Source organism: Heptranchias perlo, unplaced genomic scaffold (genome assembly GCF_035084215.1).
Source record: "Heptranchias perlo isolate sHepPer1 unplaced genomic scaffold, sHepPer1.hap1 HAP1_SCAFFOLD_1888, whole genome shotgun sequence".
NCBI classification, from domain to species: domain Eukaryota; kingdom Metazoa; phylum Chordata; class Chondrichthyes; order Hexanchiformes; family Hexanchidae; genus Heptranchias; species Heptranchias perlo.
The window spans coordinates 1-15,000 of record NW_027139153.1 but is presented as its reverse complement, the minus strand read 5'-3'; the positions used below and the strand labels follow the sequence as shown (position 1 = coordinate 15,000).

General features: G+C 53.9%; 2 protein-coding genes across 4 annotated transcripts in view; both read left to right on the top strand.

Moving 5' to 3' along the window:
- The window catches only part of LOC137309887 (N-acetylaspartate synthetase-like), a 6,546-nt gene extending 516 nt beyond the window's left edge, over nucleotides 1-6,030 (top strand). Inside the window, exons 2-3 of one of the 3 annotated variants that reach the window (XM_067977904.1) lie at nucleotides 3,142-3,219; nucleotides 4,632-6,030. In XM_067977904.1, coding sequence (XP_067834005.1) covers nucleotides 4,651-5,379 — 729 coding nt within the window. In that variant the 5' untranslated portion in view covers nucleotides 3,142-3,219; nucleotides 4,632-4,650 and the 3' untranslated portion in view covers nucleotides 5,380-6,030. Of the gene's footprint in view, nucleotides 1-325; nucleotides 1,639-3,141; nucleotides 3,220-4,631 lie in introns of those variants that run through there. The other 2 variants (XM_067977902.1, XM_067977903.1) reach the window with 2 other exon arrangements.
- A 2,986-nt stretch (nucleotides 6,031-9,016) lies between these two features.
- Nucleotides 9,017-13,696, top strand: LOC137309886 (N-acetylaspartate synthetase-like). Its single transcript, XM_067977901.1, has 2 exons — nucleotides 9,017-9,366; nucleotides 12,896-13,696. The coding sequence occupies exon 2, from the start codon at nucleotides 12,926-12,928 to the stop codon at nucleotides 13,694-13,696; it is 771 nt and encodes a 256-aa protein (XP_067834002.1). The 5' UTR covers nucleotides 9,017-9,366; nucleotides 12,896-12,925.
- Nucleotides 13,697-15,000: the final 1,304 nt, after the last annotated feature.

Here is a 15,000-nt window from a genome sequence, read left to right as displayed (position 1 = left end):
TCGGGGAATTCAGGAGAAACTTCTTTCCCCAGAGAGTGGTGAGAATGCGGAACTCGCTCCCACAAGGAGTAGTTGAGGTGAATAGTGTAGATGGATTTAAGGGGAAGCTCGATAAACACATGAGGGAGAGAGGAATAGAAGGAGATGGTGATAGGGTGAGATGGAGTAGGGAGGGAGGAGGCTCGTGTGGACCAGCACGGACCTGTTGGGCCGAATGGCCTGTTTCTGTGCTGTCATCTCTATGTTAATTCTTGACGTTGTTTCCTGTGCTCATTGCCCGACCTCTGACCCCTGACCTCCTCTCCGCCGTGTCTTCCTTTCTCAGGCTCAGGGTTCGAAGGCCCTTTTGGCCAAGATGGCGGCCGGTGGGAGAGTCGGCGAGGAGCGACCGGGCGCGGACCGCCGGGGACCCGGTTTGATCGTCCGCCCGTACCGACCGGGGGATTTCCGCCGCGTCAGGAGAATCTTCGTCGACGGAATGACGGAGTTGGCGACGCCGGCCTTTAAACGGTCCGCGCGTGCGCCGTCCAACGTGTGTCTGCTCCTGGCCAGCGGCGGGACCGTTTATACCGTCACTGCTTCGCTGGCGTGGGCCGGCCTGGCCTGCCTGGCGTTCCTGGCGCTCGTTTACCTGGCGGGCAGGGAGCACTACGCCGGCTACGTCAGGGAGAGGCTGAGGACCGACATGGCGGACATCGAGGGGCACTACCTGAAACCGCCCGGGGCCGGCTTCTGGGTGGCGGAGGTGGAGGCGGAGGAGGAGGAGGAGGAGGAGGAGGAGGAGGGCCGAGTGGTGGGCACGGTGGCCGCCAAGATGTCGCCCGGGGACCCGTCGTCCTGCGAGCTCTTCCGACTCTCCATCGACAGACGGTACCGCCGGCACGGACTGGGCGCGAGGCTGACCCGGAAGGTTCTGGAATTCGCGCGGGCTCACGGTTACCGGGTCTGTGTCCTCGAGACCACCGATGTCCAGGAGCCGGCCATCAAACTGTACCAGAAGTTGGGTTTCTGCGTCCGCAGCTCCCGTCCAGGACCAGCTCACCCGATTCTCCAATTGTTGAACAAAGTCTCCATTTGTAAATTGGAGCAGCGCCTGTGATTGGCAAACCGTTGAACCTTCACCCCTGGGTCAAACTGACAACCTACAGGCTCCTCCCCCAGCGGGGGAGGGTTCCGTTGAGTGGGGGAGGGGTCTGTTCTCTGGGGGAGGGGTCCGTAGACCGGATGAGTGGGGGAGGGGTCTGTAGGGAGAGGATGTGTCGGGGGACGTTCCTGTCGACGGCTGACAGGGGAGGGTCTGTAGACACCTGGTGGGGGGTCGGTAGACAGTTGGTGGGAGGGTCTGTAGACGGCTGGTAGGTTCTGCAGACGGCTGGTATGGAAGGTCTGTAGACGTCTGGTGGGGGGTCTGTAGACAGTTGGTGGGGCAGGTCTGTGTACATCTGTTGGGTGGGGTCTGTAGACGTCTGGTGTGGAGGGATCTGTAGATGGGTGGTGGGGGAGGATCTGTAGACGTCTGTTGGAGGGATCGGTAGACGTCTGGTTGGGGGAGATCTGTCGACGTCTGGTTGGGGGAGATCTGTCGACGTCTGGTTGGGGGAGATCTGTCGACGTCTGGTTGGGGGAGATCAGTAGACGTCTGGTGGGGGGGGGGGGTCTGTAGACGTCTGGTCGGGGGGATCTGTAGACGTCTGTTGGGGGGATCTATAGACGTCTGGTGGGGGGGGTCTGTAGACGGCTGGTGGAGATACAGCTTTCAATGTTCCTCCCTCACTGCTCTGTTAATGCCCAGAATCACTGTGGATAAATTCAGGCCTTTCTAACCTGGGCCTCTGTGTCCTCACCTTCAAAGGAACTCAAGTCTATTGTTCACTCACTCACTCCCCTCACTCCTTCAAATAAAACTCCACTCTCGGTCATTGTCTCCAAATCGTTTCTCCCCCTCGATCGAGGGTTTCGTCAATGTTCAAATCACGATAAATTCAGGCAGTGAAGGTGGGGGAGGAGAGATAAATGAAGGACCAGGAGAGGGAAGGAGGGAAGGAGGGAAGGAGGACGAGGAGGGAGAGGAGGGAAGGAGGAAGAGGAGGGATGGAGGACGAGGAGGGAAGGAGGACGAGGAGGGAGAGGAGGACGAGGAGGGAGAGGAGGACGAGGAGGACGAGGAGGACGAGGAGGACGAGGAGGGAAGGAGGACGAGGAGGGAAGGAGGGCGAGGAGGGAAGGAGGGGGAATGGTTGAGAAGGAAGGATGGAGAGAACGGAGGGAAGGAGGGAGGGAGAGGAGGGAAGGAGGAAGAGGTGGGAAGGAGGAAGAGGAGGGAAGGAGGAAGAGGAGGAAAGGAGGAAGAGGAGGAAAGGAGGGAGAGGAGGGACGGAGGGAAGGAGAGGGAATGGTTGAGAAGGAAGGATGGAGAGAACGGAGGGAAGGGAGGAAGGGAGGAGGGAAGGAGGAAGAGGAGGGAAGGAGGAAGAGGAGGAAGAGGAGGGAAGGAGGAAGAGGAGGGATGGAGGAAGAGGAGGGATGGAGGAAGAGGAGGGATGGAGGAAGAGGAGGGAAGGAGGAAGAGGAGGGAAGGAGGAAGAGGAGGGAAGGAGGAAGGGGAGGGAAGGAGGAAGAGGAGGGAAGGAGGTAGAGGAGGGAAGGAGGAAGAGGAGGGAAGGAGGTAGAGGAGGGAAGGAGAAAGAGGAGACATGGAGGAAGAGGAGACATGGAGGAAGAGGAGGGAAGGAGGAAGAGGAGGGAAGGAGGAAGAGGAGGGAAGGAGGAAGAGGAGGGAAGGAGGAAGGGGAGGGAAGGAGGAAGAGGAGGGAAGGAGGTAGAGGAGGGAAGGAGGATGATGAGGGAAGGATCACGGTTGAGAAGGAGGACGGAGAGAACAGAGGGAAGGAGGAAGAGGAGGGAAAAGGAAGGATGAGGGCAGGCTGAACGGTTCAAAGAGCCAGCACAGGCACGATGGGCCGAATGTCTTGCCTCTGTGCTGTGCATTCTCTGATTCTCTAAATGAACAGGGAAATGGATGGAGGCAGAGAGCAGATGGGGTCCAATCAGAATCGGTCCCTGGCCTGCAGAGACACATTCTTTGCTGACGCTCTCACATAACCAGACACTGAAAAACTTTAACGGTCTCACGTTCTACAGAGTCCAGAGTCTCTGAGATGTTAATCGTTATCCAGCCCGACAATCGAGAAAGCAACAACCAAGACAGCACATCGAGAGGTGAGCTCTCCGCATTCTCACTCCAATCCGTCTGCAAACATTACTTTTCACTGTCTCAATGTTTCCTGGGCCAGTCTCAGAGGGAGATCAGATCGAGGAAGGGACTTCTGGGGGGGGGGAGGAGGAAGATCAGAGACGAGAGCAAACGACTGGATGAACGAGGGGAAGGACGAGAGGAGGAGAGAAAGAGAGAGGGCAATGGGAAATCCTAAACACATTACACTTGGAGCACTGTGTACAGTTCTGGTCTCCATATCACACTTGGAGCACTGTGCACAGTTCTGGTCCCCATATCACACTTGGAGCACTGTGCACAGTTCTGGTCTCCATATCACACTTGGAGCACTGTGTACAGTTCTGGTCTCCATATCACACTTGGAGCACTGTGTACAGTTCTGGTCTCCATATCACACTTGGAGCACTGTGCACAGTTCTGGTCTCCATATCACACTTGGAGCACTGTGTACAGTTCTGGTCTCCATATCACACTTGGAGCACTGTGTGCAGTGCTGGTCTCCATATCACACTTGGAGCACTGTGTGCAGTGCTGGCCTCCATATCACACTTGGAGCACTGTGTACAGTCCTGGTCTCCATATCACACTTGGAGCACTGTGTACAGTTCTGGTCCCCATATCACACTTGGAGCACTGTGCACAGTTCTGGTCTCCATATCACACTTGGAGCACTGTGTACAGTTCTGGTCCCCATATCACACTTGGAGCACTGTGTACAGTCCTGGTCTCCATATCACACTTGGAGCACTGTGTACAGTTCTGGTCTCCATATCACACTTGGAGCACTGTGTACAGTTCTGGTCTCCATATCACACTTGGAGCACTGTGTACAGTTCTGGTCTCCATATCACACTTGGAGCACTGTGTACAGTTCTGGTCTCCATATCACACTTGGAGCACTGTGTACAGTTCTGGTCTCCATATCACACTTGGAGCACTGTGTACAGTTCTGGTCTCCATATCACACTTGGAGCACTGTGTACAGTTCTGGTCTCCATATCACACTTGGAGCACTGTGCACAGTTCTGGTCTCCATATCACACTTGGAGCACTGTGCACAGTTCTGGTCTCCATATTATAAAATGGATATAGAGACACTGGGGAAGGTGCATGAAAATATTTACGAGGATGATACCAGAACTGAGAGGTTCGACCTATCAGGAAAGAGTGAACAGGCTGGGGCTCTTTCCTCGAGGAAAGGGAAGACTGAGGGGTTGACGTGGGGAGGCAGGAGGCTCGTGTGGAGCAGAAACACCAGCACGCAACAGTTGGGCCGAATGGCCTGTTTCTGTGCTGTAAATTCTGTTCTAATTTGTGACGTTGTTTCCTGGTCACGTTGCCCGACCTCTGACCCTCTGACCCCCTGACCACCTCCCCGTTGTGTTTCCTTTCTCAGCTTCAGGGATTTGGTGAAAATGGCGGCCGGTGGGAGAGTCGGCGAGGAGCGACCGGGCGCTGACCGCCGGGGACCCGGTTTGATCGTCCGCCCGTACCGACCGGGGGATTTCCGCCGCGTCAGGAGAATCTTCGTCGACGGAGCGACGGAGTTGGCGACGCCGGCCTTTAAACGGTCCGCGCGTGCGCCGTCCAACGTGCGTCTGCTCCTGGCCAGCGGCGGGACCGTTTATACCGTCACTGCTTCGCTGGCGTGGGCCGGCCTGGCCTGCCTGGCGTTCCTGGCGCTCGTTTACCTGGCGGGCAGGGAGCTCTACGCCGGCTACGTCAGGGAGAGGCTGAGGACCGACATGGCGGACATCGAGGGGCACTACCTGAAACCGCCCGGGGCCGGCTTCTGGGTGGCGGAGGTGGAGGCGGAGGAGGAGGAGGAGGGACGAGTGGTGGGCACGGTGGGCGCCAAGATGTCGCCCGGGGACCCGTCGTCCTGCGAGCTCTCCCGTCTCTCCGTCGACAGGCGGTACCGCCGGCACGGACTGGGCGCGAGGCTGACCCGGAAGGTTCTGGAATTTGCGCGGGCTCACGGTTACCGGGTCTGTGTCCTCGAGACCACCGACGTCCAGGAGCCGGCCATCAAACTGTACCAGAAGTTGGGTTTCTGCGTCCGCAGCTCCCGTCCAGGACCAGCTCACCCGATTCTCCAATTGTTGACCAAAGTCTCCTTTTGTAAACTGGAGCTCAGTCTGTGATTATTACAGTATCAGCGAATGATACAGCACAGGAGGAGGCCACTCGGCCCCTCGTGCCTGTGCTGGCTCTTTGAAAGATCTATCCAATCAATCCCACTCTCCCCCCTGCTCTTTCCCCCTATCCCTGCACATTTTTCCCTTCGAGTATTTCTCCAATTCTCCTTTTGAAAGTTATTATTGAATCTGCTTCCACCGCCCTTTCAGGCAGTGAATTCCTGATCATCACAGCTCGCTGCGTAAAAAAATGTTTCCTCATCTCCCCCTATGGCTCTTTCCCCGATCGCCTTAAATCCGTGTCCTCTGGTCACCGACCCTCCTGCCCCTGGAAACAGTCTCTCCTTATTTACTCTCTCAAAACCCTTCCTGATTTTGAACCCCTCGATCAAATCTCCCCTTAACCTTCTCTGCTCTGAGGAGAACAATCCCAGTTTCTCCAGTCTCTCCACATCACTGAGGTCCCTCATCCCTGGGACCATTCTGGTAAATCTCCTCCGCACCCTCTCTAAGGCCCTGACATCCTTCCTAAAGTGCAGGGCCCAGAATTGGACACAATACTCCAGCTGGGGCCCTAACCAGTGTTTTATAAAGGTTTAGCATAACTCCCTTGCTTTTGTACTCTGTGCCTCTATTAATAAAGCCCAGGATCCCGTATGCTTTTTTTTAACAGCCTATAGATATATCTTATCGCCCCCAACCGCCTGCCTGCCCAGGCCCCTCCCTGGACAGGAAAAGTACCCTCGGCTTCCACGCACATGGCATTTTTGGAAAACCAAAAGGCAGAAGACGAAGGCAAATTGGCGCCATTTTTAATCAGTCCCGTGGAGGCTGGGGTCAGAGTGCACTGTGGGAAGCCATCTTGGAAAGCCAATGAGTGTGTTATAGAATCATAGAAGTTTACAACATGGAAACAGGCCCTTCGGCCCAACATGTCCATGTCGCCCAGTTTATACCACTAAGCTAGTCCCAATTGCCTGCACTTGGCCCATATCCCTCTATACCCATCTTACCCATGTAACTGTCCAAATGCTTTTTAAAAGACAAAATTGTACCCGCCTCTACTACTGCCTCTGGCAGCTCATTCCAGACACTCACCACCCTTTGAGTGAAAAAATTGCCCCTCTGGACCCTTTTGTATCTCTCCCCTCTCACCTTAAATCTATGCCCCCTCGTTATAGACTCCCCTACCTTTGGGAAAAGATTTTGACTATCGACCTTATCTATGCCCCTCATTATTTTATAGACTTCTATAAGATCACCCCTTAACCTCCTACTCTCCAGGGAAAAAAGTCCCAGTCTGTCTAACCTCTCCCTATAAGTCAAACCATCAAGTCCCGGTAGCATCCTAGTAAATCTTTTCTGCACTCTTTCTAGTTTAATAATATCCTTTCTATAATAGGGTGACCAGAACTGTACACAGTACTCCAAGTGTGGCCTCACCAATGCCCTGTATAACTTCAACAAGACATCCCAACTCCTGCATTCAATGTTCTGACCAATGAAACCAAGCATGCTGAATGCCTTCTTCACCACCCTATCCACCTGTGACTCCACTTTCAAGGAGCTATGAACCTGTACTCCTGGATCTCTTTGTTCTATAACTCTCCCCAACGCCCTACCATTAACGGAGTAGGTCCTGGCCCGATTCGATCTACCAAAATGCATCACCTCACATTTATCTAAATTAAACTCCATCTGCCATTCATCGGCCCACTGGCCCAATTGATCAAGATCCCGTTGCAATCCCAGATAACCTTCTTCACTGTCCACAATGCCACCAATCTTGGTGTCATCTGCAAACTTACTAACCATTCCTCCTAAATTCTCATCCTGCCTCCTAAATTTTGTCCCGGATTATTGTCTCTAAAAGTTTCCCCACCACCGACGTTAGGCTGACTGGCCTGTAATTGCCGGGTTTGTCCCTCTCCCCTTTCCAGGATTTTTACATCGAATGTACAGCACAGAAACAGGCCATTCGGCCCAACAGGTCCATGCTGGTGTTTATGCTCCACACGAGCCTCCTCCCTCCCTCCTCCATCTCACCCTATCACCATCTCCCTCCATTCCTTTCTCCCTCATGTGTTTATCGAGCTTCTCCCTTAAATGGACCAGATTGTGTAGATCTCCCCGTTATAAAGTCATTGAGTTGTAAATGGATTTGAGATCCTCGTGGTTTGATCGCAGAACCTACAGGGGTTTGGGGAGTGGAGGAGTTTCTCTGCGGGGATCTGGGAGACGTGAGGAGGAGTCTACAACGTTCGACACTGGTGGGAGGGCAAAATTGGCAGCATCTCCGCGTTCAGAAAGAACGAACTCCCATTTCTCCAGCGCCGTTCTCCACCTCAGGACTTCCCAAAGCCTTTCACAACAAAGTATCTGTGAAGTGTCCTCACTGTTCTAATGGAGGGAACCGCCAACTTGCGCACAGCAAGATCCCACAAACAGCGATGTGATAAATGGTGAGATCGTCCGTTTTTCTTTGAGCGACGTTGGTTTGAGGGATAAATATCGGCCCCAGGACACCCCGGGGAGAGCTCCCCCACTGCTCTTCTTCCAATAGTGGGCCGTGGGATCTTTCACATCCCTCCCGAGAGGGGCCCTCGGTTTAACACCTCGATCGGAAAGACGGCACCTCCGACAGTGCGGCACTCCCTCAGTACCGGCACCGGGGAGCGTCGGCCCTGGATTATGGGGCTCGAGGCTCTGGAGTGGGGCTCGAATTTTGACCCAGCGACGATGAAGGAACGGCCGATATGCGTCCAAGTCAGGACTGGGCGGTGTGTGTGTGTGTGTGTGTGTGAGAGAGAGAATCGGAGGGGGAACGTGCAGGTGGTCCTGTGCCCATGTGCCTGCTGCCCTTGTCCTTCTAGGTGGTGGAGTTTGCTGCTCTGGGAGGCGCTGTCGAAGAAGCCTTGGCGATTGACTGCAGCGCGCCCTGCAGCGACCCCACTGAGAATCCGCCCTGTAAACGGGCTGCACCCTAACCCCCCGGAGAGCTCGGGCAGCTCGCCACAGATCCCGTCCCGGAGCGGGGGCGGGGGGAATCATAACGGTCGTCACGACTGCTCCTGGTTATTATGGGATGAACAGTGGACCTGGTTTTCAAACACTGTCTGTATCGCGACTGAATAAAGCAGCCAGTAACCGACTGTCTCACACGCAGAAATGTCCCACTTATACCATGAGGAGTTTGCATTCCTACAGCGTCTTCCACATCCCCAGGATGTCCCAAAGAGCTTCACAGACAATGAAGTATTCATGTGGGAAACGCAGCAGCCAATTTGCGCACAGCAAGATCCCACAAACAGCATTGACCGGAGAATCTGATTTAGTGACGTTGGGTTGAGGGATAAATATCGGGCCCCAGGATACCCCGGGGTGGGGGAGAACTCCCCATCCCCGGACCCTGCTCTTCTTCCAGTTACGGCCGTGGGATCTTTTACGCCCCCCGCCTGAGAGGGGCTGACAGGCGGGTTCCCTTGGTTCGACGCCTCGTCCCGAAAAGACGGATGGGGGGGTGGGGGGAAGAGGAGGGGAGGACGAGAGAAGAGGAGGAAGCGGAGAGGGGAGGATGATAAAGGAGAGGACGGGTGGATGGAGGATTGGGCTCCCATTCTCTGCGGGCCCCGGTGATCCTGTGACCAGGTTATAAGCCTAGTAGCCAGGTGGTGAAGGAGGGAGAATGAGAGCCTGATCTTCAGTTGCTTCCAAGCCTTTATTCACAAAGAGTCCCCCCTTCCTCACAAACCACACCCGAGATAAGCTCTCATATCAAAAGGGATAAAAGAGAGACCCCAACAGATACACACGGCCCGAAGACAATTAACATTAACTGATATAAACCACATGATACAATTAACCACCAGAGGGTGAAAGATTTAACCGGTCGTACTTTAATGCAGAGTCCAGAGTCTCTGCGAAGTTAATCGTTATCCAGCCGGAGAATCGAGAAAGCAACAGCCAAGACAGCACACGGCAGCCGATCGAGAGGTGAGCTCTCCGCAGTCTCACTCCAAACCACCTGCAAACATCACTTTCAACTGCCTCAGTGTTTCCTGGGCCAGTCTCAGAGGGAGATTGGATCTAGGAAGAGACTTCTTGGGTTGGGGCAGGAGGGGCAGGGACGAGAGGAAACGACTGGACGAACGAGGGGAAGGACTGGAGGAGGGAAAGTTTCTCGGCAGGGGGAGCAAGGTGAGAAAAGTTTGGAAGGTGCGGAAAGCAAGGGAGCTTTGCTCGATCAGCAAACGAGGCCCTTTCCTCTCTGATGTGCGGGAGTGTTGGGAGAGATGTTGGGAGAGGTTCCCCAGATATGGAGCAGTGTTCAGGCCATGGACGGGCTTGGACCTTTGACTCTCGGCACAGAATAGGAAACGAGTTCCTTTCAGGCAGACGCAGCTGATGGAGGAAATGTGGGAGTTCCATCTGAGGATGGAGGAGATGGTGAGACCGAGATTGCCTGTGGATCATGGGGCATTCAGGGTGGTTGGCCAGACTTGTGAGAGGCGCGGAGGAATTCGGGTCTAGGGAGAGTTGAAAGGAGGAGGAACTTCCCTCTGCCCCATTGAAGGGCTCGATGGAGATGGAGATTGAATGGGTCAGGTGTTGTATTGAGAGGAGAGAAGGTTGTGAGTGCAGAGGGACTGTGTTCTGAAGCAACGGGGGGAATGCAGAGTCGATTCATGAAGAGAGTTTTGACGGTGAGTGGAAAAGGCACTGCAATAGAGAGGGAAATAGAGAAAGAGAGACGGCAATGGGAAATCCTTAACACATTGGAAATGGGGCAGAATCAGCCAATACAGGGAAGTTATGTTAAACTGATATAAAACCTTGGTTAGACAACACTTGGAGCACTGGGTACAGTTCTGGTCTCCATATCACACTTGGAGCACTGTGTACAGTTCTGGTCTCCATATCATACTTGGAGCACTGTGTACAGTTCTGGTCTCCATATCATACTTGGAGCACTGTGTACAGTTCTGGTCTCCATATCACACTTGGAGCACTGTGTACAGTTCTGGTCTCCATATCACACTTGGAGCACTGTGTGCAGTTCTGGTCTCCATATCACACTTGGAGCACTGTGCACAGTTCTGGTCTCCATAATTACACTTGGAGCACTGTGTACAGTTCTGGTCTCCATATCACACTTGGAGCACTGTGTACAGTTCTGGTCTCCATATCACACTTGGAGCACTGTGTACAGTTCTGGTCTCCATATCACACTTGGAGCACTGTGCACAGTTCTGGTCTCCATATCACACTTGGAGCACTGTGTACAGTTCTGGTCTCCATATCACACTTGGAGCACTGTGCACAGTTCTGGTCTCCATATCACACTTGGAGCACTGTGTACAGTTCTGGTCTCCATATCACACTTGGAGCACTGTGCACAGTTCTGGTCTCCATATCACACTTGGAGCACTGTGCACAGTTCTGGTCTCCATATCACACTTGGAGCACTGTGTACAGTTCTGGTCTCCATATCACACTTGGAGCACTGTGTACAGTTCTGGTCTCGATATCACACTTGGAGCACTGTGCACAGTTCTGGTCTCCATATTACAAAAAGGATACAGAGGCACTGGAGAAGGCGCAAAAAAGATTTACTCGGATGATGCCAGAACTGAGAGGTTATAACTATCAGGAAAGAGTGAACAGGCTGGGACTCTTCTCTGGATCTCGATATCCCTTGATTCCCAGAGAGTCTAAAAATCTATCGTTCTCAGTCTTGAATATACTCAACGACTGAGCATCCACAGCCCTCTGGGGTAGAGAATTCCAAAGATTCACAACCCTCTGAGTGAAGAAATTCCTCCTCATCTCAGTCTTGAATGTCCGACCCCTTATCCTGAGACTATGCCCCCTAGTTCTAGACTCTCCAGACAGGGGAAACAGCCTCTCTGCATCTACCCCGTCAAGCCCCCTCGGAATCTTATATGTTTCAATGAGATCCCCTCTCATTCTTCAACACTCGAGTGAATACAGGCCGAGTCGACCCAATCTCTCCTCATACGACAGTCCTGCCATCCCAGGAATCAGTCTGGTGAACCTTTGCTGCACTCCCTCTGCTTGGAGACTCTCTTACAATCTGTTGTTATATTTCTTGCTAGTTTACTCTCAGATTCTATTTTCTCCCTCTTTATCAATTTTTTGGTCGTCCTTTGCTGGTTTCTAAAACTCTCCCAATCCTCAGGCTCACTCCTCTTCTTGGCAACATTATAATCCTCTTCTGTTAATCTAATACCATCCTTAACTTCGTTCGTTAGCCGCGGATGGATCACTTTTCCCGTGGGGTTTTTATTTTTGAATGGAATGTATATTCGTTGAGAATATTGAACTATTTATTGAAATGTTCACCGTTGCTCATCTACTGTCAAACATTTTAATCTAATTTCCCAATCTGCCTCAGCCAACTCGCCCCTCATGTCTATGTAACTGGCTTTATTTAAGTTTAAGACTCTAGTTTCGGACTTATGGACGTCACTCTCAAACTCAATGTGAAATTCTATCATATTATGATCACTGTTCCCCAGGGGATCCTTTACGATGAGATTACTAATTAACCCTGTCTCATTACACAAGATCTAAAATATTCTGTTCCCTGGTTGGTTCCATGCTCCAGGAAACTGTCTCGAATACATTCCAAGAACTCATCCTACAAACTACTTTTTCCAAATTGGTTTGTCCAGTCGATATGAAGATTGAAGTCCCCCATGATTACTGCATTACCTTTGTTACAAACTCCTCTTATTTCTTGATCAATACTCTGTCTAACGGTATAGCTACTGTTCGGGGGGCCTATAAACTACTCCCACCTGTGTTTTCTGCCCCTTGTTATTACTTATCTCCACCCAGACTGATTCTACTCCCTGATCTCCCGAGCCACTCTCCTTCTGTCGTCCTTTATTATCAGGGCTACACCCTCTTCCCCCCCGCCAAAGCTTTCCATTCGGCCTGGCTTTCCGAAACGTCATGTCCCCTGGAGTATTCAGTTCCCCACCTTGGTCATCTTGCAACCATGTCTCAGATCAAACCCATTAATCTCTATTTGTACGACTAATTCATCTATCTTGTCACGAATGCTCCGTGAAGATTGGGTAGACGTGGAGAAGATGTTTCCACTTGTGGGGGAGACCAGAACTCGGGGGGCCATCAGAACAAGATAGTCACTAATAAATCCAATCGGGGAATTCAGGAGAAACTTCTTCCCCCAGAGAGTGGTGAGAATGTGGAACTCGCTCCCACAAGGAGTAGTCGAGGTGAATAGTGTAGATGGATTTAAGGGGAAGCTCGATAAACACATGAGGGAGAGAGGAATAGAAGGAGATGGTGATAGGGTGAGATGGAGGAGGGAGGGAGGAGGCTCGTGTGGAGCATAAACACCAGCATGGACCAGTTGGGCCGAATGGCCTGTTTCTGTGCTGTCATTTCTATGTTAATTCTTGACGTCGTTTCCTGTGCTCATTGCCCGACCTCTGACCCCTGACCTCCTCTCCGCCGTGTCTTCCTTTCTCAGGCTCAGGGTTCGAAGGCCCTTTTGGCCAAGATGGCCGCCGGTGGGAGAGTCGGCGAGGAGCGACCGGGCGCTGACCGCCGGGGACCCGGTTTGATCGTCCGCCCGTACCGACCGGGGGATTTCCGCCGCGTCAGGAGAATCTTCGTCGACGGAGCGACGGAGTTGGCGACGCCGGCCTTTAAACGGTCCGCGCGTGCGCCGTCCAACGTGCGTCTGCTCCTGGCCAGCGGCGGGACCGTTTATACCGTCACTGCTTCGCTGGCGTGGGCCGGCCTGGCCTGCCTGGCGTTCCTGGCGCTCGTTTACCTGGCGGGCAGGGAGCTCTACGCCGGCTACGTCAGGGAGAGGCTGAGGACCGACATGGCGGACATCGAGGGGCACTACCTGAAACCGCCCGGGGCCGGCTTCTGGGTGGCGGAGGTGGAGGCGGAGGAGGAGGAGGAGGGGGAGGAGGAGGAGGGGGAGGAGGAGGAGGAGGGGGAGGAGGAGGAGGAGGGCCGAGTGGTGGGCACGGTGGCCGCTAAGATGTCGCCCGGGGACCCGTCGTCCTGCGAGCTCTCCATCGACAGACGGTACCGCCGGCACGGACTGGGCGCGAGGCTGACCCGGAAGGTTCTGGAATTCGCGCGGGCTCACGGTTACCGGGTCTGTGTCCTCGAGACCACCGACGTCCAGGAGCCCGCCATCAAACTGTACCAGAAGTTGGGTTTCTGCGTCCGCAGCTCCCGTCCAGGACCAGCTCACCCGATTCTCCAATTGTTGACCAAAGTCTCCATTTATAAATTGGAGCAGCGCCTGTGATTGGCAAACCGTTGAACCTTCACCCCTGGGTCAAACTGACAACCTACAGGCTCCTCCCCCAGCGGGGGAGGGTTCCGTTGAGTGGGGGAGGGGTCTGTTCTCTGGGGGAGGGGTCCGTAGACCGGATGAGTGGGGGAGGGGTCTGTAGGGAGAGGATGTGTCGGGGGACGTTCCTGTCGACGGCTGACAGGGGAGGGTCTGTAGACGTCTGGTGGGGGGTCGGTGGACAGTTAGTAGGAAGGGTCTGTAGACGTCTGGTTGGGGGGGGGGTCTGTAGATGTCTGGTGGGGGGTCAGCAGATCAGTGATGGGAGGGTTTGTAGACATCTGGTAGGGGGTAGTCTGTAGACGGGTGGTAGGAATGGGGTCTGTGGACGGCTGGTGTGGACGGTCTGTAGACAGCTGGTGGGGGGTGGTCTGTAGATGCGTGTTAGGAGGGTCTATAGACAGTCTGTGGACGTCTGGTGAGGGGGGTTTGGAGACGGCTGGTCGGGGGGCCTGTAGACAGTTGGTGGGGAGGGTCTGTAGACGTCTGGTGGGGGTGATCTGTAGACGTCAGGTGGGGGGGATCTGTAGACGTCTGGTGGGGGGTGTCTGTAGACGGGTGGTGGGGGGGAGGATCTGTAGACGTCTGGTGGGAGGGGTCTGTAGACGGGTGGTGGGGGGATCTGTAGATGTCTGGTCGGGGGGGATCTGTAGACGTCTGTTGGGGGGATCTGTAGACGTCTGGTGGGGGGGGTCTGTAGACGGCTGGTGGAGATACAGCTTTCAATGTTCCTCCCTCACTGCTCTGTTAATGCCCAGAATCACTGTGGATAAATTCAGGCCTTTCTAACCTGGGCCTCTGTGTCCTCACCTTCAAAGGAACTCAAGTCTATTGTTCACTCACTCACTCCCCTCACTCCTTCAAATAAAACTCCGCTCTCGGTCATTGTCTCCAAATCGTTTCTCCCCCTCGATCGAGGGTTTCGTCAATGTTCAAATCACGATAAATTCAGGCAGTGAAGGTGGGGGAGGAGAGATAAATGAAGGACCAGGAGAGGGAAGGAGGGAGAGGAGGGAAGGAGGGAGAGGAGGGAAGGAGGAAGAGGAGGGAAGGAGGAAGAGGAGGGAAGGAGGAAGAGGAGGGAAGGAGGTAGAGGAGGGAAGGAGGTAGAGGAGGGAAGGAAGAAGAGGAGGAGAAGGAAGAAGAGGAGGAGAAGGAAGAAGAGGAGGGAAGGAGGTAGAGGAGGGAAGGAGGTAGAGGAGGGATAGAGGAAGAGGAGGGAAGCAAGTAGAGGAAGGAAGGGGGTAGGGGAGGGAAGA

Coding starts and splice junctions, on each gene's coding strand:
- LOC137309886 (XM_067977901.1), top strand. CDS start 12,926: ATGGCCGCCGGTGGGAGAGTCGGCGAGGAGCGACCGGGCGCTGACCGC.